The sequence below is a fragment of the Ambystoma mexicanum genome, chromosome 9 (assembly GCF_040938575.1).
Source record: "Ambystoma mexicanum isolate Mex_15411 chromosome 9, UKY_AmexF1_1, whole genome shotgun sequence".
Taxonomy (NCBI): domain Eukaryota; kingdom Metazoa; phylum Chordata; class Amphibia; order Caudata; family Ambystomatidae; genus Ambystoma; species Ambystoma mexicanum.
Window position 1 is genome coordinate 836377543 of NC_090931.1, and position 25153 is coordinate 836402695.

The 25153-nt window shown below is 46.0% G+C and overlaps 1 protein-coding gene across 21 annotated transcripts in view; it reads left to right on the forward strand.

The window, feature by feature from the left end:
• UNC80 (unc-80 homolog, NALCN channel complex subunit) overlaps positions 1 to 25153 on the forward strand; it is a 3486058-nt gene that overhangs the window by 2754732 nt on the left and 706173 nt on the right. For 20 of the 21 annotated variants that reach the window (XM_069615884.1, XM_069615886.1, XM_069615890.1 and 17 more), the window contains one exon: positions 2053 to 2253. The exons of the other annotated variant lie outside the window; for it this stretch is intronic. In XM_069615884.1, the coding sequence (XP_069471985.1) occupies positions 2053 to 2253 (201 nt within the window). The remainder of the gene's footprint in view (positions 1 to 2052; positions 2254 to 25153) is intronic. 21 annotated transcript variants of the gene reach the window in all.

Consider the following 25153-nt stretch of genomic DNA (forward strand, 5'->3'; position numbering starts at 1 on the left):
AGCATCCTGGAGCACTCACAACTGAAGTACTTGAGCACACTGCCACCTCCCATCTTCAGAATGTTCATCATTCCTCATCCTTGGTCATGTCTCCAAGGATAGCAAGGAGACACAATGCAGGTAAGTAGAAGGGACGTTTTTGAGCCCAGGGAAAGGTTGCCTGGCATGGTTGTTCCAGATTTTGATAAGCCCTCCCATGGATTCTTACTGGAACGTTGTGGGCTCATAAACTACCGGCCATCCTGTTGTTTTTTATCTGCCTCATCATGCACTGAAGTAAATTCTGTGCGCCCCTGTATTTTCTGCCCCTGAAGCATTTAATTGTGGCTGGGATAAAGACGCCTGGAAAAACAGTGGCAGGCATCTGAGGCTATTGCTCCAATTGATGTCAGGCACTGGTAAGAACACAATATTGTTAGGGGAAAGCTGTCTTAAAAGAAATGATTTAAAGATGGATTTTGTTGGGGATCAAAAATGATATGAGTTAGAGAATAAAGCCCCCCCAAATGCCCAAGGACCCATCCTACAAGGGGTCGATGCAGAGAGAGGTTATCTTGTTGGACATCCTTCAGTCAGAAACATGCACCCTTCCTTCACATGTCACAAAACAGAATCATCTTGACACACTGGCTGATGATGATGCTTGAGTGGAGATTCTATGCATCAATACCCTTGGGTGTATTACAGATTTCCATTCTTCTATCCACCCTTCTATTATGGCTTTGGGAGCCTTTCAAAGATTAGTAATCTTTGGAAGAAACATATCCATTAGAAGACTGTCAGTAATATTCTTTCGGATGTATAAAGTATTTCTTACCAGATTCCCTTTTTTGATCACTCTTCATCGTCTTTTCAATAGTGAGAAAGGGGTGACAAATGTGTATAACTGAGGACAGAAGGCCCACGTTCCCATGTAAAGGTACCAAGGCCTCACTTCTGGTGCAGGAGGGGCCAATAATGTGTTTTTTGCTTTTGCATCTCCCTATTATATTAAACTATGTCTAGGCCTGTTCAATGGCATGATGTCCATGTTTATTCTTGTTTGGTTAGTTTGTGGCATACATCTCTCACACCAGCTGGACTACTAATGTATTGTGTCACTAACATTTATACTGTGTCATTTTCAGGGAGAAACTGTGTTTTGTTCATAAAAGCAAGTTTTCTTGATTTCAGAAAGATTTGTAAACAGATTTGATTGAATAAATCAAAAAAGAGATTTGTATCATCAGCCGGGTTACTCCTGTTGTTGAGAGTGTAATACCTGCACTATAAGCCATATGAACATGTCAATTATGTTTTAATTATACATGTGTTTTACAGCATAGTGGAAAACAACTTGAATAAATGTGAAATACAGAAAATAGAATTTTAATTGTGCAGATAACAGGCTGGCCATGCTTTGTGGATGTGTCTTCAATTGTCTTCTGTTATTATACTATCTGACATGTTTCATATGCAACTTGCTGATTAACTTATTATGAAGGTTAGTCAATCAAGAGCCAGCAAACGCCAATGTGCAGGGTAAATCATTAATGCCATGCTTCTTATGTATGACCTCCAAGAGATCTCAATTTTAAGTGAATCTAGAAGCATATGGCTTGTAAGCCATCTTATACTATTATCCTCCACATAGACACCAATTTACTGCGCAGACCAAGCATTTGTACCACTAAAAGATATCTAATTGAAGTGAGTGTTTGAGCAATTGTTGGGGTACACTATAGCACTCAACACCACTGTATTGGTAGCCTAGTCTGCTACTGTTGTTCTCCAAACATCCACCAATTTACTGCATAAACCAAGCAATTTGACCTCTAGAATATCTGTGAATGAAGTGAACCTAGGAGCAATGTATTGGACATCATACAGTACACAACACCACTGTGCTGGTAGCTTAGTTGGATACTGTTGTTCTCCACAAAGCCATCCATTTACCTCATAGACCAAGCCATGTTTATCCTCAATCCTTTGGGCTGTGTCAGAGTTCTCCAAAGGGGAGCTAGCAAGGCTAGACAGGCATTCAAAACCCCTCCTAATGTCCAATAATTTCAGGTTGGCAGAAATTGCACATTCCCTTCTGAAGCTGGCACCCTATGACACACAGACGATGGAAAGCCGTGGCCTCCGGCGATACATCATGGAGATGCTGCCCATCACCGACTGGACTGCCGAAGCAGTGAGGCCTGCCCTTATCCTCATCCTTAAGAGGTTGGATCGTATGTTCAATAAAATTCACAAGATGCCTACTTTGAGGTGAGCAAGTTGTTTCAGAAACGTGTGATTCAGGTTTCTGCTGTTGCAAGCCTTGAAGTAAAGGCATGTCATGTGACTGTGCTACGTTGAACAGAAAATACCAATCAAAATGTCTTCTGTTGCTGGCCAGGCCAACGTTTTACTCAGCTGCTTGGTACAGGCTACTGGGCAACAATAGAAGAAATTCTTATTGGTAAAGTAACCCAGAATGCCTATTTACTGTTTGTCTTTAAACTACCAATGAAAGTGCAGCATCCAACTACACTAAACCAAATTACATCTACTGCTAACAGACTTTGCACGCTGCTTAAGATAACACAGCTTATTTTACTATAGCCAAGATTCCATTCCCTCCACCTTTTTCTGGAACAAATCCTGCATATGATGCCTGATCCTCAGTGAGGTGTAGCTCCCAATTGGTTTGAACCCTCTTGCAGATCTTAAGATAACAAAAATCATGTATTAATAGAAAGTGTTATAGTTTTGCCACACCTCAAGGACAAGTGTCATTGGACAACAAAATAACACTCTTTAAAAGTTATGTTATAACACAAAGTTGCTGAACAGTGAACACAGCAGCAATTTCACCATCAGTATGGGAGCAGGAGGACATCAGTATATACAAAGTTTAATCCTACATTAAGGGTTCGTATTGGATTTAAGGCCTAGAACTGACATAACTGAAATGTCTACACAATCTTTGGAAACAAGACTAGTGGGATTAGTGAATGAAGAATGTTGCAGTACATGTGGATCCAGCTAGCGAAAGACTAGATGTCTTTCTTTTTCAAATCTGCAAGCAAGGGCATGGATAGATTGTGAATTTTACAAGTTAAGTAGGAGATGTAATTTTTGTCATTAAATATTTAGGAGTTCGCTGGTCTACTGTTATGAAAATCACATCCAGGCATTTAAATAGGATGGATGCTTTTACGGACAGCCAGTTGAGTTATATTAGTGTTGATGTGATGTGGTGAGACTTGGTGTTTATTGTAGTGGGAAAAACACTTGGGTAAATCTGGAAGAGAGCATTCCATTATTCAGTTTTGCAGATAGTAAAGGCCTGAGCCAAATTCTGGAAGCCACCACCTAGTTGATGCAGCTTGGCGTTTTCTTTTTTTACATATATTGTGTGATAATCATGTTAGTACCTATTTGGGGCCTATGGAATTGTTGAAACTCTTGCAATTACTGCTATTTATTCATGGGTCCAGCTCGTTCCGTTCCCCCTTCAGACTAACATGATCTTCACACTGGCAGGGGCATAGCTTTTTCCTCCCTCAGCCAGATGCCATCCACAGCCACCTGCCATGTCTTTTTCATACGTCAGTTATTTTTTCATGTTTAGGGTTTTAAGCACAATATGTCACAGTTCATTTGAGTACTTTAGGCATGCTTGTTTTCACTAGCACCTTGGTGCCTTTTTTTATAACTTTTGATTTATTTTTTGAACAGCAAGTATTGAAACATAGTCGACATCATATAAGTTCATGTCAATACCCGTAAACAAGTAGTGCCATGCGTGTTTACATAACAACCAAACAACCCATAACAATTTCTCACCAATAAGTGGATTCTTTTCTCTTACAGAGTAAGTTTATACAGGCAATTTTACCTTCCAAAATCCTTAAAGTAGAATATACACAACCAGGGCCTAACAAGTAGCTTCCTATTTAAGTAAAATGTTCTTTTATACATGTTAATCTGCAAGCCCTTCCTTCCATGTAGATATGTGTGGGACACCCTCTATTCGATAGCTGTATTCTTTTTGTCTACATCCATTTCAGAGGAAATAAACAATTGTTCATATTTTGTGAAACAGGTTTCCCTGCAGATACCCAGAAATATTGTTTTGAATGAATGCGATTAATGCATCACATACAACCTGGAAAGATATCTAAGTGCTATTACCAAAAACCTCAAGTGTAAAGACTAGGGCTGAAGAAACAAAACAAAGATAACAGCATCAGCAGAGGAGGGGTGTGTTAAAAAACTGAATCTGACAATGCTAAGAAATATAATAAAGAGAAACACCAATTCATATTCAAAAATAAATGTTCTCTTCTAAATAATAGCTGTGTACTAGCCATACAAATCTCTAGAGGCAAAGAGTCCCAGATAGATGCTGACAGTACCTGAAAATAGCACACAAAGACTCTTTTGCATCTCAAGCTTGGGTCCTTGAAAGGTAGCTGATGGGATAGTCTCATGAGTCGAGCTGGGTATGCCAGGTAATCATCTCCTTTAGATAGTCTGGTGTTTGTTCATGAAACATTTTGTATACTAGGGTCATTGCATTAAACCTAACCCTGGCCACTACTGGGAGCCAGTGCAGCTTCCTCTGGGCCTGGGTGATATGGGCGCTGTTAAGATGGATTTCTGAACTCTGACCTGGTGGGCAGAGGTTCATAAGGCCAGTCTAGTTTCTTGTAACAGAGTAACCTTCTGGACAAGCCAGATCAATCAAGGTAGAATTGGTGGCGGTCAAGACTAGGGAGGTCATTCCGACCCTGGCGGTAAGGGGTTAACAGCGCCGGTAAAGGTGCCGGAACCGTCAACCCCTTACCGCCTCATTACGAGTTATGCTCACGGGACCCGCTAAGGATGCCAGGTTTTACCAGGCAGCCTTAGCGGGTCCCGCGAGCAGCCCAGCATGCTAACAACGGGCCCGTTATTAACGCATGTCCCCATTCCCATTGAGCCCTATGGGGGCTCGAATGGGAATGGGGATGTACCGGGTCCAGGTTCCTTGAATGAGGAATTACCGGGCCCTCCAAGGGCGGAATGGCCCTGTAATTCCTCATTCAAGGAACCCGGACCCGTACCCGGTAAGGGGGTAGCCATGCCGTTAATAGCGGCATGGTTACCTCCTACCTCGTAATGACCCCCTAGGTCTCAGGAGGGGTGAGGGTGATCGAAAGCCCACAAGGAGCACACACAGTAAAGGACACTACAAATTACTCCCAGTCAGGTGTATATAAAAAATACATATACATTTATTAGAGGCCTTCTAAATCAAACACAGAAGTAAAACACAGTAGTAACAACCGAACCTACACAACACTATTATACAATATTTAAACAGTAACCAGTCCAAAAAAAGATGGCACACAGTAAGGGTCCACAACCTGTAAAGAAAGGGATCATACAGTTTCAATACTTTTAGGTAGTCCTTCATATTTATATTTATATTCAAGGTGATTTAGATTTCAAAATAAAACTTTACACATAAGAAATAACACAATTAAATAAGACCAAAACCAAATATGCAATATAAATAGATTAGACACAAATAAATAACAAGAACAGAATATCAAAACTATCAAAAAGCAAAATAATAAGTAAAACTGAGTTACAATACATTTAGCACATACCAAGGTCATCATCCCAGTTAATCTTCCTAAAGCATTAACAAGCTTATAAAAATCTTCTAGAGCATAGGCTTATCTATTAAAAAAGGCAACCGTGTCAACCAAAATTTGATATCTGTCAGCATCAGAAACAGGACCAAAGTTCCTAATTAATCAGAAGGAGATAACATAGTTCTTATTTTTTCTCAGCTATATGTCTTTCTACCTCCTTCCAAATTCTATACATTGCCGTTTGTAGACCCTTATTCTTAGAATTAATAATTTGTTTCCAGAAGTACAGGTCTTTGATACAATCTAGGTGATGCACATATCTTCCAAGATGCAACATATATGTGTTGCCCAAACTGGGGCACTCAGTTAGAACATGTTTAGCCGTCTCCGGGTGATCTTTATTACCACAGATACGACAAAAGTGTTATTCAACTTGAACGTCACGTGCTGCCCCAACCACATTTAACAATGGCAAATATTTAATACGAAGGAAGAAGATACATCTTCTAAGGTGGGGTGAAGGGCATATGTTCAAATAGGGCTGAGCCCTTTTAAAGGAGTACAGAATATCAGAGATATTTTGGAAGTAAACTCTTTAAGACATCATTACTGTAGGCCTTGAAATCCAAACTATTTGTACTGAGTAACGCTTGGAAGATATGTGGTCAAATTTGCAGAGTGGATTCAAATCCTTGCTTCACTGTTCAGCCAAGGTTTGTGATCCTGGTCCTCTGTCCCCATACTCCACCCTGCCTCCCACCCCATCTGTCCGGCCATCCTACTCCCTCCTTTTTGGATGCAACCAGAGGACCACTAGTCCCTTTTTTCCACTTCCACCACTGATGTGATTAGCGGTCATGGGCTGAATTTGCTGTGGTGTGTGTTATGTCCGAGATGCAGATTCTTAGAAACCTATTGGGCAATCAAGACTGCTCTCCTAGAATGGAAGTAGAAGATGGGGGAAGGTACAGACAAGTCTTTAATACTCAAGGAGTTCATGTGAAGTTATATTAAACAAGCATCAAGGAGTAAGCAAAGAGACATAAACTTTTCATGTGCATTATATAAATGGTCACTACTATTAATGCTACAGGTCGAACAGTGGAACAGAGGCCAGTCAGGCTTTTTTAGTAGTAACTAGTTGGAAATAAATCACTTGTAGTAGCAATTTCTATTATTGCTAAAAAGGCACAGTGGCAAAAGTATTTGTCCAGGATACTTCAACTTTAGTGTTGAAGTAGGGTTTTGGGACCAGTCTTCAATTCATGCACTTGCCTGCATTTCTTACTAACTGTAATTGCCAGAATTATGGTTTTTGGCTTTGTACACAAACAATAAACCAGTAAAGCTATAAATATGCCTACCATAATGCAATTCAGCTTGCATGTACTTTTTGGTTATTTGAAGTGATATTGCTAACTAGTGTCTGGCGATCCACATTAATTTCCTGCAGCAGACAGCGGGAAAGGTAGATTAGCAGTTTGTGACTTTTGCTAAGATTATGTGTGCAAGTTCCTGTAAGTAAATCATATGCCAACAATTGCTTACTCACACTCCCTCTGCAGGCAATACATCAGTCTCAATCTATAGTAGTTCTTAACAGAGTTTCTAGGCTCTAGAATTTTGAAAATGAAGCTGTGTAAGTACCAGGTACTTGTAAATTATTTTATGGCAGAATATTTTCCACAAGTGTAATAAAATGGTTAAAACCAAGCCAGACAACTTTGATCTACAACTCTTTTGGGCTACGGGTCTGATTTTACGTATGCATTGGGTGTATGTTGGATACGTTTTACTCTCTTGCAGAGGAGAAAACTCATTTTTACTCTCTTGAAATTGCATTTACGCTCTAATTTGAAAAATAATGCGTTAAATACTCCCACCTCAAAATCTTAACTGGTGCACTGCCAGTCTCACAGGTCTTACCCAGGGAGAGACTCATTTCCCCAATTTGGATGCCAACCTATGTCATGGAACAAAGCCTTCATACTCTTACTGAAGAGAGACTTATACATTTGTTTGATCTCTTCTTTGCCCAAAGTTGTCAGCAACAGATTCGTAGGGCCGTTCAACATCTTAAGATATAAGATGGCTCTCTTCTTCTGCCCTTGGGATTTCAGGGACAAAATTCCAAATTCCACCCTAATTATGGCCATAAGTATACAGTTTGGGAGTCCCAAAACTTTCCTCCAGCATTTCCCTTCAATCACCTGCAGCCATTGCAGATCAATCTCTAGCAACAACTCTAGCCTATAAATTATTGTAGGTACCAAACACGGTAGTCCTTCACTTTATCAACCCTAACTGAGGGGCAGTCCAAGCCCTAAGCAGAGTGGAGCCTTACGTTCAAAAGTACAGTTCGGTGCTGGTGCACACGATCGTGCTGTAGAGGCAAAACAGAGTCTCTTGCAGGGGCTGTAGCAGCTCAGGAACGTGGGTGAGGCAGTCAAGAATAAGTTCTCACTATTTAAGGAGGATCTACCCAAGAGGGTTAGAACAGGTTCCAAGAGATGGGAATAGGATGGTAGAACAGGCTACCTCGAGAAAGGAAGAGTGGCCCTCAGGGGACACGTGTGCGTAAAAATGGGTGGACGCACTAGGGGCCACCAGTAAGGGTTGCAAGTAGTCACCAACCCCAGGCGCACTCCGGACCAAACTTCGCCAGTCAAGTCCACTTCAGTTGCGTGTTCAAATGCTGCAAATGTGTGGCTTTCAGCGGCTGAGTTCCAGGGATGATTCTGCGGCGGGACAGTGATGATTTCTCCTCTCCTGTTCAAGGGATCGACTTGGTTTCACTGCAGCACATCTCAGGGAAAAGGGGGGCACAGCAGCAGCACACCCACAAAGTTCGTCACCCGGGCCAAGGGGTCACAGCGACCGTGTGTACTCGGGTTCTGGCGCTCTCTCTTCATTCCAGACCTGGGAATGCCAAGTGTATGAAATTTGGTGTGAGGGTGCTGTGAACACAGAGCTAGGGATCTGCAGATTCTCAGGTGTCTTCTCGAAACGGCGGCGGTTCCGGAGCTATGGTCCCGTGCAAGCTGGTCAGTTCGCTGGTTGGCCCAGGAACACTTCCGAGAAGGCTCGCTTTCAGGTTAAGTTAGAGGTGCCAAGAATGGTTGATCCCACTATTCCAAAGGGTCGTAGTGTTATGGGTCGGAGATAACGCTGCGGATGGTCCCTATGGAAACGTTGGCGCCACGTAACTGTCGTCCATTCAGTCCCTTCCAACATTGTGCTGCGAACATTGTGCAGCATTCTAGTTGTTACACCTAGTTCGGAGACCGTAGCTCCTCCCCCGATCCAGGAAGTAGCATATCAGTCTCCGAAGACGTCTCTACAACGGGTTGCTACTGCTTACAGAAGTGGCGCTCCGTAAGTTTGTTCTTATCCTTTACTTTATCCTTCACTCTGCATCCTACTTTACTAACCCTTCTTTACCCTGTGTGTGCCTTTATGAACCTGCCCCTGCATGACGCTTCGTCCGCAAACAATCCCATTTCTCGCATCCGCCAGCTGTTGAGCATTTCATTCATACGGCTTTCTTTACAAAGATTCCAAGCCTAATCCCTTGCAGTCTCTGGTCTCTATCAGAACTCCTGAGCAGTACTCATCTACGGGTAGGTTTAATCCATACAAACATTTTAAGGATCCAGAACTTAAATCCCTTAACAGTTAACATTCTGCTAGCGTTTTTCACAGCCGTTTCCACTTCCATGAATGTGATCGGTTCTGCCTTCTTTGCCTCTCACCCAAGCCTCAGAAGCGTCTGAAAAGAGGTAAACCGTTTTCTAATTAAGGGTAGGATTAGGCATCACATCTCTCTAATAATATTGTTTCTCCTGCAGTTACCAACCAGGGCTCCACTCGACCTAACCAAATCCCAGTCCACGGAACTGTGCTTTTTGGAAACCGACTTCTGAGACCTGGATATCCACGCACCCCAGCTGCACAGGGTGTTTTCCCCTTTAGGGGTTTCCCTGAAATTTCCTCGCAGCACCTTTCCCCATGTCCTGTAGAGGGAGTTTTAGGTGAACTCTAAATTCTATCCTACCCTGAGGACCAGGTTAGTGTTTTGTCCTTTATTGCATGTGTTATATGACTGTGAAGGTTTATCTTAACGCCCTCTGAACTACTCCTCTAGGAAAGCATTTAGAACCCTCATTATCTGAGGGTTTTAGATTAACAGATAGCAACGCCAGATATCAGAGGTACTTTTTGATTTATCTCAGTCTTATTCGTGTGCAATACTATTCCACTCCTTTAACCAGAATGGAATAACAAATACAGCAGCTTATGGCTGCTGCACAGTCGTTATCCGCTGAAATAAACAAGAGATATTGCCTTGAGACAGCAGGTTGGCCGATCGGCTCAGACCTCGGAGGTTCCTCCTGGTCCCTTGCCCTCTGGTCGGTTTGATGGCAATCCGCATACTGTTAGAGTTTTTAGAGTCTTGTACGGTCCAATTCGCCTTTAAGGCGGCTTTCTTTCCCACCGACCGAGATAAGGTGGGACATATGATATCTCAGATGACTGGAGCTGCTTTGGCATGGGCAACACCTTTAGTAACTAATAATAATCCCATATTAGATTCATATACAGCCTTTTGTAATAGTGTAAAAAGCATGTTTTGAAGACAGGAAGTGACCATTGCCTCGCAGGAGCGTCTCCTAGATTTGAAACAAAGCAGCCAAGATATACTAACCTACATAACCCAATTTAAACAAATGTCCACGGATACAGCTTTGGCGGATGACACTCTTATGACGATATTCAGGCGCGGCCCCTCGGAAGAGCTGAAGGACAAAGCCTCCAGGGTTCCTCGGCCCCACAATATGTCAGAGTTTATCGCATTAGTGATGCAATTAGATTATAGACTTCAGGAGCGACACAGAGAGAGAAGGAACGGCCGGAACATCAGAACTAGTATGACACCTATTCCCTCTTCTTCCAAACCAGTCCCTACAGAAGAACCTATGCAATTGCGGAGTATTCGCGGACCCTTATCCGCAGAGGAACGTTTTAGGAGGAAATCTCATGGTCTCTGTATGTATTGTGGAGCTAGCACGCATATGGTTCCAGAATGCCCTATAGCACCTCTTAGAAAGGCGGGAAACACCAGAGCCCGACCGTGAGGCGAACAACGGTACCGGGTTTTCATTCATCTAATAGTTCCCTCTTTGGTACTCTAGCCCCTCAACAAAGACCACTTTTAGAAAACAATATGATATTGGGCGTAACTTTAGCCTTGGGACACACTAGGTTAGAAAATGTACCGGCCTTGATTGACAGAGAGGCAGCTGGCAATTTTATTGATGATCAATGGGCTATAACCCACGGCATTCCCAGTTTAGCTAAGAGTATTGTGATCCCGGTGGAAAGTGTTGATGGAAACCCGCTAACCTCGGGCCCTATCCGAGACCAAACTACTTCTTTAATCATGACCATAGCAGCCCATCATGAAACCCTAGAACTAGATCTCATAAAAACAGCCCATTACCTGGTCATTTTAGGATTGCCATGGTTGAGGATTCATAATCCCTACATTAACTGGAAGGCGGGAAAAATATTCATGGGTTCAGAACATTGTGTTCTTCATTGCCAGTGTATTAATCCTCCGGCACCATCCCGGAACACTCAAGAAAAGGCCTCTATCTCCAGAAGCACGATGCTAAATGAAGTATCTGCCATTCCCTCTGAATACCGTCAATACCAGACAGTCTTTTCACAATCCGAGTATTCCGAACTACCACCTCACAGGAGAGATGACTGCGCCATAGACCTTCTACCCGATAGTCCGCTTCCCTTTGGCTGCATGTATATCCTGTCCGCCAAGGAAAAGGAAGCATTGAAGGAGTATCTCCATATACATTTAAAGAACTGACTTATTACAGAATCAACTTCTCCGGTGGCAGCTTCCCTGTTTTTTATCCCCAAGAAAAACACTTCTGAACTACGTCCATGTATTGATTATAGAGGTCTAAACAAGATAACCATACCAGATAAATATCCCATGCCTTTAATTCCGGATATCCTGGAAGCTGTTAGAGGAGCATGTATCTATGCAAAATTAGACCTACGAGGGGCTTACCATCTAATTCGTATCAAATCGGGTGATGAGTGGAAGACGGCATTCAGGACTCCCTTTGGCCATTTCCAGTACAGAGTCATACCTTTTGGATTATCCAATGCCCCTGCAGTCTTCCAGAGATTTATGGACCACATCTTTGCAGACATCACATTGCACTATGTCATTATATATCTTGATGATATTCTAATCTTCTCATCCAACTTGAAGGATCATATTACCCATGTAAGGAAGGTGTTACATCATCTTCAACAAAACCATCTTTTTTGTAAAATTGAAAAATGTGAGTTTCACAAGGAGAGCGTGACCTACTTAGGATACATCTTGTCAGTGCAGGGCATTTCAATGGATCCTTCCAAAGTCTCTGCAATCAACGAATGGCCTACTCCAAGAACAGTTAAGGAAATCCAGAGATTTCTTGGTTTTGCGAACTTTTACCGAAGATTTATCCAACACTTTTCGACATTAACTCAGCCATTGACTCACCTTCTTAAAAAAGGAGTTGTCTTCACTTGGACATCAGATACCCAGCAATCCTTCAATGAACTCAAGTCTCTATTCACTAGGGCCCCCATTTTGATTATGCCAGACCAACGACGAAGATTTATAGTGTAATCCGATGCTTCTCATCAGGCATTGGGAGCTGTTCTTCTCCAACCAGATGCCAAGAACATAGAGCGACCAGTAGCTTACATATCGAAGACGCTTTCTCCGGCAGAGACCAATTATACCGTGTTGGAAAAGGAACTATTAGCCATTAAACGGGACTTTGAGGAATGGCGTCATTTACTACTGGGAGCTCAGTATCCGATTGAAAACAGAACAGACCATCATAATCTTCGTTCCCTTCAATATGCCCAAACCTCCTGCAACAGTCGACAAGCTTGATGGGCTCATTTCTTTTCTCCTTTTTGACTCATTTTTACATTTATACCTGGAAAGACTAACCTAAAGGCAGATGCTTTATCACGAAGGGATCAGTTGGATCCTTCCCCATTCCAATCCGAACAGATCTTCCCGAATGCTGTTTTTGTTCCAGTCGTCCACCATTTTTTGCAGAAGGTCGAAGCTAGATCCCGGGAACTAGAAATGTCCCAACCAGACATACTCTCACAACATGGACTAACAAGGAGCAAGGGACTACTGTTTAAGGAGGAAAGAATATTTATCCCGACGGAAGAACTGGTTACAGGTCATTTGGTCGAAAATAAATGGTTGACAGGACAAATGGTCGACGCAATTTGGTCAAAAGACAAATGGTCGAATTATTTTTTTTTTGTATTTTCCAACCCCCTTTTTTTGCTAAAAAAACCCTTTTTTTTCCTAAAGGAAAACCTGAAAAATATATATATAAATTAAAAAAAAATTCGACCATTTGTCTTTCGACCAAATTGCGTCGACCATTTGTCTGTCGACCATTTGTCTGTCGACCAAATGACTGGACAGCGGAAGAACTCTGTAAGGAAGTATTGAAGCTTTGTCATGACTCACGTACTGCCGGTCACCGAGGTGTCGTCAACACCTTGGAATTAATCCAACGCCATTTCTGATGGCCTACCATTCAACAGGATATTAGAGGGTACATGTCCTTTTGTCCTGTTTGTCTGCAGACAAAGACTCCAAGAGTATCCCCATTGGGGGAATTAGTCAAAATGCCATTACCAACAAGACCATGGCAAATTATTTCCCCAGATTTCATTGTATACCTTCCGGAATCAGAGGGATGTACCACGATAATGGTGACTGTTGACACCCTTACTAAGATGGCCCACTTTATTCCATTGCCATCGGTACCCTAGGCTTCTTGCATGGCACAGGTATTTTTGGACAGGATATTCTCTCTTCATGGATTACCCGATACCATCATATCGGATCGAGGTCTGCAATTCACCTCCAAATATTGGAAAGCTCTCTGCAACTCTCTGGGCATTTATCGGGCCTTAAGCTCGGGTACCACCCCCAAACTAATGGGCAGACAGAACATTTAAATCAGACCCTAGAAGGTTATCTGAGATGCTACATATCATCTGCGTAGGACAATTGGAAGGGTATATTACCAATGGCAGAATTCACCTACAACAATGCTACTCATTCTGCCATTCGTGCAAGTCCTTTTTATTGTACCTATGGGTTTCATCCTTCAGTATTTCCTACATCCATCCCTCAATCCTCTCCGTGCCCCAACCTGGATAAAATGGTAGACTCCATTCAACAGGGTCATAGAAGGGCTTGTGAAGCATTACAAGAAGCCCAGGCTCGTAGCAAGAATCAAGCAGACCTACATCGAACCCCCGCTCCACTGATTCAAATTGGGGACAAAGTATGGTTGGTTAGCAAATACCTCCCTAGGAGGTTCGTCCCTTCCAAACTCTCTCCGAAGTACTTCGGACCTTTTTTGTTTTTGGCCAAACGTGGTACAGCTGCTTTTACCTTATGCTTACTTCCATCATGGAAGCGTATTCAACCCACGTTCCATGTGTCCCAGCTGAAGCCCGATGTGCGGAATCACTTCCACCCAGTCTCTACAGTTTCGCCTCCGCCGGTGCTGACTTCCACTGGTCCTGAATATGAAGTGGAGGCGATATGTGATTCCCCGATATCGACGGGGCGTTCTCCAATATCTCGTCGATTGAAAGGGGTATGCTCCGGCTGAGCGAACTTGGGAACCCGCATCGGCTGTCCATGCTCCCCGTGTGGTCCGATTGTTTTATCGGTGCCACCCCGGTAAACCTGGGTTTGTCATCCTTCGGAGGGGGAATACTGTTATGGATCGTAGATAGCGCCGCGGATGGTCCCTATGGAAATGTTGGTGCCACGTAACTGTCGTCCATTCAGTCCATTCTAACATGGTGCCGTGAACATTGTGCAGCATTCTAGTTGTTACACAGAGGTCGGAGACCCTAGCCCCTCCCCCGATCCAGGAAGCAGCATATCAGTCTCCAAAGACGTCTCTACGACACGTTGCTACTGCTTACAGAAGTGGCGCTCTGTAAGTTCGTACTTGTCCTTTACTTTATCCTTCACTCTGCATCCTACTTTACTAAGCCTTCTTTACCTTGTGTGTGCCTTTAGGAACTTGCCCCGGCATGACGCTTCATTCTCAAACAATCCCATTTCGCGCGCCTGCCGGCTGGGAGCATTTCATTCATACAGCTTTCTTTACGAAGATTCCAAGCCTAATCCCTTGCAGTCTCTGGTCTCTATCAGAACTCGTAAGCAGTACTCATCTACGGGTAGGTGTAATCCATATAAACATTATAAGGGTCCAGAACTTAAATCCCTTAACAGTTAACATTCTGCCTGCGTTTTTCACAGCCGTTTCCACTTCCATGAATGTGATTGGTTCTGCCTTCTTTGCCTCTCACCGAAGCCTCAGAAGCGTCTGAAAAGAGGTAAACCATTTTCTAATTAAGGGTAGGATTATGCATCACATCTCTCTAATAATATTGTTTCTCCTGCAGTTACCAACCAGGGCTCCACTCGACCTAACCAAATCCCAGTCCACGGAACTGTGCTTTTTGGAGACCTACGTCTGAGACCTGCATCTCCACGCACCCCAGCTGCTCAGGGTTTTTTTCCCCTTTAGGGGTTTCCCTGAAATTTCCTCGCAGCACCTTTCCCCTGGTCCTGTAGAGGGAGTTTCAGGTGAACTCTAAATCCTTCTATCCTACCCTGCGGACCAGGTTAGTGTTTTGTCCTTTATTGCATGGGTTATATGACTGTGAAGGTTTATCTTAACGCCCTCTGAACTTCTCCTCTAAGAAAGCATTTAGAACCCTGATTATCGGAGGGTTTTAGATTAACACTTAGTGCCTTTGCAGACCTTCTGTTTGATCCAAAAAGAGAGGGCTCCTGCGGGACGACAGCGGGCTCAGGGTGCCAAACCTTCTAGCGGGTCACCAGCGGTTCTTCAACTCTGCTTTGTAGTTTCAGGAGACTTGGCTCCTTTCCAAGGTTCGTTGAAAACTCAGGAGATCGACCTGGCATGGGTGTAGGGAGCCTTCTCTTATCCAGAATCTCCTTCACGCTAAAACGATGAGGACCCAATGGGAGATCTGCTCACATACAGATATGCCAGACATGGACCAATCACGGACCACTGTGGTCCCAGTCATTCCCAGCACACCAGACTCTCTGGCACCCAAGATGTGTTTTGGAACAAGACAGTCCAGCCCACATCCTGGAGGCACACACACAAGGCATGCAGAAGCCCGTGAAAGCTTGGCGTTTTGCCGGAAAATGCATGACCAAATAAGGACTGGCCCGGGTCTGCTCGACCTGGGGAAGGCAAAGGGACAAGATGGCCAAAGGACAGGACAAAGAACCTTGTGGCATGGCCATTTTGGAGCCAGGCCACCTTCCTCTGCCAACCGCAGCAAATACAGTTTGCATGGCAAGAAAGAGTTAAAAATATATGAAAAGATAAGTTGCTACCAGCCCTGTCCAAGGTACATCGCACTTCTACCAAAAAATCCTTTGAGGGAGTCTAGGGCCTTTGAAAACAAAAGGAAGACCCCAGTGCACTGCGCTGCAAAGTAAGGTACTTTGTGCACGGGTAACATGTTGCAGAAAAGTTGCAACATTGGAAAGGACTAAGGGAAACAAAGGGTCTCATTATAAGGGTGGCGGCCACGGTATGAACGGTGCCGGTAAGGCACCGGCACCGTTCATACCGGGCTGCCGCATTACGAGTTCTGCTTGCGGGTTCCTGACAGCCCGCCAGGTCTTACCTGGCGGGCTGTGTGGCACCCGCGAGCAGAACTCGTGATTGCACCGGCACCGTTAACAACGGTCCCGGTGCAGTCATGCTCGGGAATCCGGCATTACCGCCACCCGCGAATGGGCAATTACCGGCCCCTTCATCTCGTACGTTACGCCGGTAGCGAGCATGGTGGTAGCCGTGCCTGCCATACAGGCACAGCTACCACCATGCTTGTAATGAGGCCCAAAGTCTCCCAGTACTGAATGTCTTTAAGAGCATGTCAGTTTCCCCATAACAAAGTGAGCGAAAACCCAATAAAGTGCAGCAGAAGGTTGTGCTCCACTGGCAAAAGTCAGGCTAGGCTTGTCAGACAACAGCAAAAAGTTGGGGGGTACTCAAATGGAGGGAAAATTACACATAAATGGGAATCTTTCCTAACACTTGCCCCTCCCAAACCAAGGACAGGGGGAATTAATCCACCACTGGATGAGTCTCAGGTTCAGGTCGGTTAAACATTCTGGACAACCCATCAGCATTTCTATGTTGGAAACCTGGCCTATGCTCAATAGTGAAGTGAAACCCTTGTAGGCTTATAGACCACCTTAGCAACTTTGGATTCTCTCCCTTCATGTTCATGAGACACTTTAAAAGCATATGGTCAGTTTGCACAGTGAAGTGGGTCCCATAGAGGTAGGGCCTCAGCTTCCTTAGGGCCCACACAATAGATAAACATTATGTCTCTACTGTGAACCACCTGAGCTCTCTGTCCTTAGGCTGGTGACTAATGAAGCCAATAGGGTGTTCCTTACCCTTTTCATCTACCTGTGATAGTACAGCTCCTATTCCAGTGCCAGAGGCATCTGTCTGCACAATAAAAGGTCTTTGGTAATCAGGGCCCATGAAAACAGTGACCTTGCACAGTGAGTCTTTTAAGCCATTGAAGGCATTCCCACCATCCTCAGACCAAGAGACTTTCTTAGGTTTCTTTGGAGTTGTGAGAGCAGTCATAGGGGCAGCTATGGTGACAGAGTCTGCCATGAGGTTTCTGCAATACCCAGTGAGTCCTAAAAAGGCTCTCCCCTGTGTTTGTATAGTGGGGGTAGGCTAGTCTTGTACTGCTTGTACTTTATTGGGTAGAGGCTGTATCCTCCTTCCACCTACTTCATGCCCAAGATAGACCACTGAACCTAGACCAATCTGGCACTTACTGGACTTTATAGTCAAGTGGGCCTTCTTGAGAGCCTGCAACACAATTCCAAGGTGGCAATTGGTTGGAGTTATCTGGGTCGGGAATCCCTACGTACCGCGCACCTTTCTTTAGAAACACTAGGTAAGCCAACCTGCAGCCTCACTCCTAGTTCGTGTGGGGACCAACTCCAGATCCCCAGTGGCTGAATGGTTAGTGGGATGACAAACTGCGGATAATGTTGGGTGCAGGGGGGCTTCAATGGCCCAGGCATGTAGCAATTATGTTTAGATATAGGTTCATGGTCAGATCAGAACAATCTTATTGGTGCTTAAAACTTATTGCAATAATAAAGCAATAAGTTTTAAGCACCAATACGATTGTTCTGATCTGACCATGAACCTATATCTAAACATAATTGCTACATGCCTGGGCCATTGAAGCCCCCCTGCGCCCAACATTATCCGCAGTTTGCCATCCCACTAACAATTACAAGGTGTTTCACATGATCCTCCCAGATGGCACTTCGAACTGCTATATCATCGAGATAGGCTAGACAGAATTCATCCAACCCATTAAGGACACGATTCTCAAGCCTTTGAAAAGTGGCAGGTGCATTCTTCAATCCAAACGGCATTACTCATAACTGGTAATGACCCTCTGGAGTTGAGAATGCTGTCTTCTCCTTGGTATGTTCTGCTAAGGCTGTTTGCCAATAGCCTGCAGTGAGGTCAAATGTGCTGAGGTACTTGGAGGTACCCAAAGTATTCACCAGCTCATCTGTTCTATGGAAGGGGTGTGCATCTGTCTTGGTGACACCATTCAGAGCCCTGTAATCCACTCAAAACCTCAGCTAAGAGGAACCTGCTTTTGGAACCAAAACCACATGGCTGGACCACAGACTACTTGAGGGTTCAACCACCCCAAGATCTAACATCTTGTTGATCGCTCTCTTGATGTAAGACCTCACTTTGTCTAACATTATGTATCCCCTACTTTTGGTAGATACACAATCACCTGTGTCAATGTCAGGTTTGCACCAAGATGGCAAACCAGGAGTTAGGGACAACGAGGGGGAGAATTGCCTCAGCAAACCTCTCACCTCCTCTTGCTGAACCGAAGTCAGGTGAGGGGCCACTTCGACACCCTCAACGGAGCTATCACATTGGAACAGGTCAGGAAGAGGTTCTGACTCCTCCTCCTCAACATCTGAAGCCAACAGCAGTGCAGCTATTTCAACTCTTGGGATGAAAACCGTCAGCCTATATTACATGGAACACTTTTGGAGCCTGACCAGCCCTTCCAAGGTCCACTAAATAGTTGACCTCACCTAGTGACTCCACCACTGTGTAAGGGCCTGACCATTTGTTCTGCAAAGCTCTAGGCCTTACAGGATTCATGATCGGGACTTGTTGGCCTGGTGGGAAGTTGACCAGGGATGCTTTCTGGTCATACCAATGTTTCACCAGAGATTGCCCAGCATTCAACTTCTCACTAGCCTGATGCATCAGCACTGCCATTCTTTTTCTGTGTCCTAGCACATAGTCCACTACATTGGTAGTGATAGGGGGAGTGGGCATCTCCCACCCCTCCTTGACTATAGCCAAGGGACCCTCATAGGGTGACCAAAATGAAGCTCAAAGGGGCTGAAGCCAACACCCTCCTAAGGTACCTCTCCGTAGGCAAACAGTAAGCATGGCAATAGGAGATCCCATTTTCTCCTTTGGGGTTCTGGATGCTTTTAAGGGTTCTGTTAAACCACTCAACTAGACTTGGTTTGTGGTTGGTATGCAGAGGAAAGCGTATAGGTGACCCCACATTCCTTCCACATGGCCTGCATATAATTTGACATAAAGTTGCTGCCCCTATCAGACACAACTACTTTAAGGAAGCCAACCCTAGTAAATATGACAAGTAAATCTTTTGCAACTGACTTGTCATTTACAGTCTTCAATGGGATGACCTTGGGATACCTGGTGGCATGGTCGACCAGCACCAGAATAAACCTCTTGCCTGAGGATGTTTGGGGGTCAAGGAGACCACGAATATCAATCCCTACCCTCTCAAATGGTACCCCCCCAACTGGGAGTGGTGCCAATGGAGCTTGGATTGTTGTGCCACTTTTCCCAGATAACTTGGATATGGCACAACTCCTGCAGTGACATTCTACCCGCACCCCCATCTTGGGCCAGTAGAAGTGCATGGATAACCTTTGCTTGGTTCTCTTGGTGCCAAGGTGACCAGCAAGGGGGACTTCATGTGCCAACTGCAAGAGGAAAGGTCTTACAGCAAGGGGAGCCACCAACCTCCTATGGTCTCCTTCTGTAGACTCTGTGGGCTCACTGTAGAGGAGCCCACCTTCCCAATAAATTCTGTGCTTCCCATGAGATTCACCCTCAAGCTGGGAGCAGGCCTGTATCCTTAGGACTTCCAAAGATGGGCAATCATGTTGACCCTTACTGAAGTCAACCCTATCAGGGCCACCTTCCACCAACAAACTCTGGAGTTCTGGATGGTCATGTGGATTGAGAATTTCAGGCAACGCCTCTTCCCCGTCAGGTTCAGGTGTTTGACAAACTACCTCCACCTCAGTGGTAGGTGAGTTAGGGCGAATATGCTCTTTCCCCTTCTGTCATTGCTGACTCCATTAGCCTTGGGTTTCCCCTTTGGTTTGGGCTTTGCATTGAACTTGGCCAGTGCAGCCCTTGTCTGGGACCTTGTGCATGGTCTCTTAGCTGCGTCACCCACAAGACCTAAGTCTCTGAGATCATTCCTCTGCAGGACGTTACCTGGGACTTGCCTCTAAATGCTCACTGAAATCCTGACCATAGAACCATTGATATTAAGATTTACAGGCATTACTGGGAACTTGAGGTGGGCCATCAGCTAACTTGGTGGGCATCAAAGGAGCTCTGGTAAGTTCCTCTGAGTCTACCAAAGTAGAATCCATCACTGTTCTGCTGGCCCCACGATCCCTAAGGGCAGGCGTGTCAACTCCTTTGATCAGCACACTGTCCTTAAAGTAGTGCTTGGTGTTATCTAGAATGCTAGCATAAGCCTCTGAGACTTTAGGCTCACAGGAACCCAGGGAAACTAGGACTACCTCAGATTCTATCTCACTGGGGAAGGAGTGTGAGGAGAAGGATGCCCATGTGATCTCTTCTCTCATCATATACACTGAGCAGATCTTTAGGAAATCTTGGATGAGAGGAGGACCCAGACGCATGTCCAGACACTCTTTATCAAGGTAGTCTGTAATACCAAGCTATTCCCAACTCTTGGATCCTGTTCTACCCCCTTGGGGATACCCTCATCGAATAGTGGGAACTTATTCTTCACTGCCTCATTCACCTTCCTGAGACGCTAGAGCACCTTGAAGAGACCCCGTTTTGACTTAACCACAAGATTGCGTGCACCAGCACCGAAAGTACTTTTGAGCTCAAGGCTCCACTCATCCTAGGGACTGGACTGCCTTTTAGTTAGGGTTTGAATTGTGAAGGACTGCCTAAACGATATTCGTACTGTGTGACTCCTTTCTTTACATGTTATGGATCAATTCTGTGTACTATTCCTTTAGGCCATTGGTTAGTGTATATAAGTTTGCTAGATTAGTGTTGTTTTTTTTTCTTTTTTATTACTGCTGAATATTTACTTTGTGTTTTACTTGAAAGGCCTTTAATAAATGTATATATATTTTGTATATACACCTAATTAAGAGTCATTTGTTGTATGGTTTGCTGTGTGTGCTCATTGTGGGCTTTCGATCACCCTCACCCCTCCTTAGACCTAGTCTTGACCGTCGCCAATGCTACCGTGATTGGTCTGGCTTGTCCAGAAGGTTGCCCTGTTCCAAGAAACTAGGCTGGCCTTCAGAACCTCTGGCCACCAGGTCAGAGCTCAGAAATCCATCTTAACATTGCGTCCTCCATTGACGACAAATCTGTTTCTACACTGGAGTCCTTTGTCTCTGGCATATACTCTCATTGTGTTCCCGTGTTTTACATTTGCCTAGCACATACTCCTACGTCCCGTCCCCTTTCCTCCATACTTTGTGGGCGTCCTTTGCCAGGGACGGGAAACGGATCTTCTTTACCAGAAATAATTGTCTTCTCCTTTAACTTTAGATGGTGTGGGGGCGTGGCCCTCTTTGCATGCGCTCCCCTGACTCGGCCTCCCGGCGCCACTCCCCAGTCTCTTTTCCACATCGATGGGAACGGACCACTTCACCAGTGCTCCTTGGTTAGGCCTCTGGCCTTGTAATTCCACGCACTCTTCCCCGAAAACGTTCTATTTTTCTTCTCTCTCTGTTTTTTTCTAGATTGTCAGAGAAGACTGTAGGTACCACGGTCCTCCCTGGCGCATGCTGACAACAGCGTATTTTAGGAGGTGTCTGGCGTCCAAGGGTTCCTTTTCCACATCAGATCCACACGCGCTCTGCCTCCGGTGCTTGGCCCCGGCCACGGCAGGGACGGTTGCTCTCTGTGCGATGCGCTAACCCCTCAAGCTCTCAAGAATCACTTGGCAAGGTGGAGGGAGCTATTCGAGAGATCACCTCCAGAGGCCCTCAAGACTTAATGAGGAGGAAGACCAGGCCCAGGGTAGGTGCACTGTTCTCCTCCACACCCCGCAAGGGTGACTCCTTCGCAGGGAAGCGCCTGAGCGGGAGGGGCCTCCCAGGCCATAAGACCATTTAGGAGACTGAGGCTCCCAGAGCTACCGGCCAACAGGCCGAGGGGTCGCAAGACTCTCCCGATCCCACTGCTGATGGGCCGCAGGGCTCTTGTACCGGGGGCTTTGCTCTACTACCGGGATCACTCCGGAGGGACCGCCTACATGCAGCACTATGTGCGTCATGGCCGAGGGCACTCCGCCTCCCAGGTCTCTACCTGAGGTGCAGGGCAGATCCGAGCCTTCGCTTCAAAGCGTACAGGCAGAGACTGGTCCCGGCTCTTCAAGCACTATGCCGCAAGAATATGGTGCAGGGCCAGACAAAATGGCGCCTCGCCCAGAGCCTCCTCCTTCTGGAGAGCAGGCATGGGAGCACACGTCTAGGTTTGACTGGACCACACCTGTGACCTGGTCCACGTCATACCCGACCGCACCTGCACAGGGGAGGTATACAGCTCCCAGTGTGGTGCGGTAATAACTGCCGATAACTCTGCAACCCCAGGGCATGACTTCCAGGCCTTCAGGCCCCTCCCCGGCATGCAAGGACAGGTTCTTTGAAAGGTTCCTTACCCTCATGAAGTCACCGCCGATGGGCACCATCCTCAGGGGGTTCATCAAGGACATGTTACCCCAGACACCTCCTACAGTGTTGCAGACCCTGGTCCCGGCTCAACTTTTGTTGCCTGCGCCCTCACCAGTCATGCAGGCTCTGCCTCCGGCCCATCCTCCACAGCAGCCACTGGTACTGCCAGTCAGTTTGCGACAGCTGCCCACACCCAGCACCCCTCCGTCAGCTCCGGACCTGCAGCACACATTGGGCAACATGTATGAGGATGAGGACCAGGATACTCCCTCGTCAGCTAAGGCCTTCCACGAGAGGCTGGCGAGTGTAGCAGAATACCTTGGTATTCCACAGCCCCATGTTCAGCAACCTGAGGCGGGGGTTCTGGCCGAAGTGCTGACCATTCGCCCGGCCACAAGAACTGGCATCTGGCCCAGAAGGGAAGGGGGAAGCCGCACTCAATGCAGCCTACCAATAAATGCCTGGATGCCAAGTACAGGCTGGCAGAAGGGTACTCCCTCATTCTGTCGCTGCGCCCTCAACCGCATTCATCAGTTATAGCTGCAGCCTCCCTCTACTCCAAGCCACAGTCTTCGTCAGCTGCGCCGACGTCATCGCTCCTTGGGAAGGAGAAAAAGCTGTTGGAGGCAGCATACGGCAAAAAGATCTAATCTAATGCCACACTTCATCTACGCCAGGCCAATGCTGATGCCAGGCTGGCAGCGGTAAATCAGAAGCTGTGGAGGGAGATTGCAGACTTCCACCCAGAGCTCCCCACGCAGAGTCAGGCGCACTTCAAGGCCGGATTGGCAGAGGCCAACATTGTGGCCCAAGATATCACGGAGTCTACGGTGGCTCACATCGACACAGCAGGTAGAGCGATCTGTATCACCACAGATTTGAGGAAAACAGCTTGGCTGAAGGCGACCAAGTTTAATCCCGATGTGCAGGAGTGCATTCTACACCTGCCATTTGAGGAGAGCCTTGTTCCACTCGACCACGGACGAGGAGCTTGTCAAAAAGAAGAATAGCTTTCAGACGGCTAAATCTTTGTCAATCCTTACAAAGTCAGCGCCCAAGGCCTATAGCCAAAATCACTAGCGCTCGGACAGAGCACCCTCCACCTGGGGTTTCATGGGCTTTCAGGAAAGATGCGCAAGACAAACAAACCGGTCTCCTAGTCAGCACAGGCGCAAGCAGCACAAAGCCTCTCACAAGGTGTTTTTCCAGTCCCCCTCCCAGACACCATCCTCAAAGGGTAAAAAGTTGTGACAAAGTCATCCAGATCCACGAGTCTCCAGTGGGGGGGGGAGGCTTGCCCTGTACTTCAGGGCATGGCAGGCAAGGTTCGTCGACCCTTGGATTCTCTCTGTGGTCTCCAAAGGCTTCTGCCTGTCAATCCCTCAGTTGCCTCTTTCCTCCCCTCCACTCCCTCAGATTGGGACGGCAACCGGATTGGTGGAAATCCACTTGCTCATCACGAGTCAGGCGGTGGAGGAGGTCCCAGCTTCGCAATGAGGCATGGGCTTCTATTCCCCAATATTCGCCATTCAGAAGAAGAACCAGGCTGGCCTGAGAGTTATTCTAGACCTTTCTTCCTTGAATCTTTCCCTACCCCTTCAAAGGTTCAAGATGGTTACTCCAGCTCTTATTGGGGCGATTGGATGTGCTCCCTGGATCTGAAGGATGCTTACCTGCAGGTCCCCATTTAGGTGCCCCATTGTTCCTTCTTGATGTTCAGAATTAGGATCTTTCATTTTCAGTACAAGGTCCTCCCTTTTGGCCTCAGCTCAGCCCGAAGGGTCTTTACGAGGTTAATGAACTCAGGAGCAGCCCTTCTCAGGGCGAGGGCCACCACCTATATCCATACCTCGATGAATGGCTTATTCGAGCGGAGTCTACAGAGGCAGCATGTCACACGGCTTCAGCACTCATGCACACGCTGCACGATCTGGGGTTCTCTATTAACCTCAAGAAGTCGCACTTAATCCCTACTTAGTCCTTAATATACTCCTACGTCCTGTTCCCTTTCCTCCATACTGTAGGGACGGGAGACGGGAGACAGAACCCTTTTCATTAGAAAAATCATCTTCCCCTTTAAATTTAGATGCGTGCGGGGTCGCTGCCCTGGGAGCATGCACTCCCCTGACTCTGCCCACCGGTGCCACTCCTCAGTCCTCTTTTCCGCGTCAACGGGAACAAATCGCTTTCCCCAGCGCTCCTGGGTTAGGCCTCTGGCTCTTCTCCGGAGAAGTATTCTTGTCTTCTTTTCTCTTTTACATTTTTAGGTACTGCTTTGCACTGTGGCGCTGCGCTCCTCCCTGGCAAATTT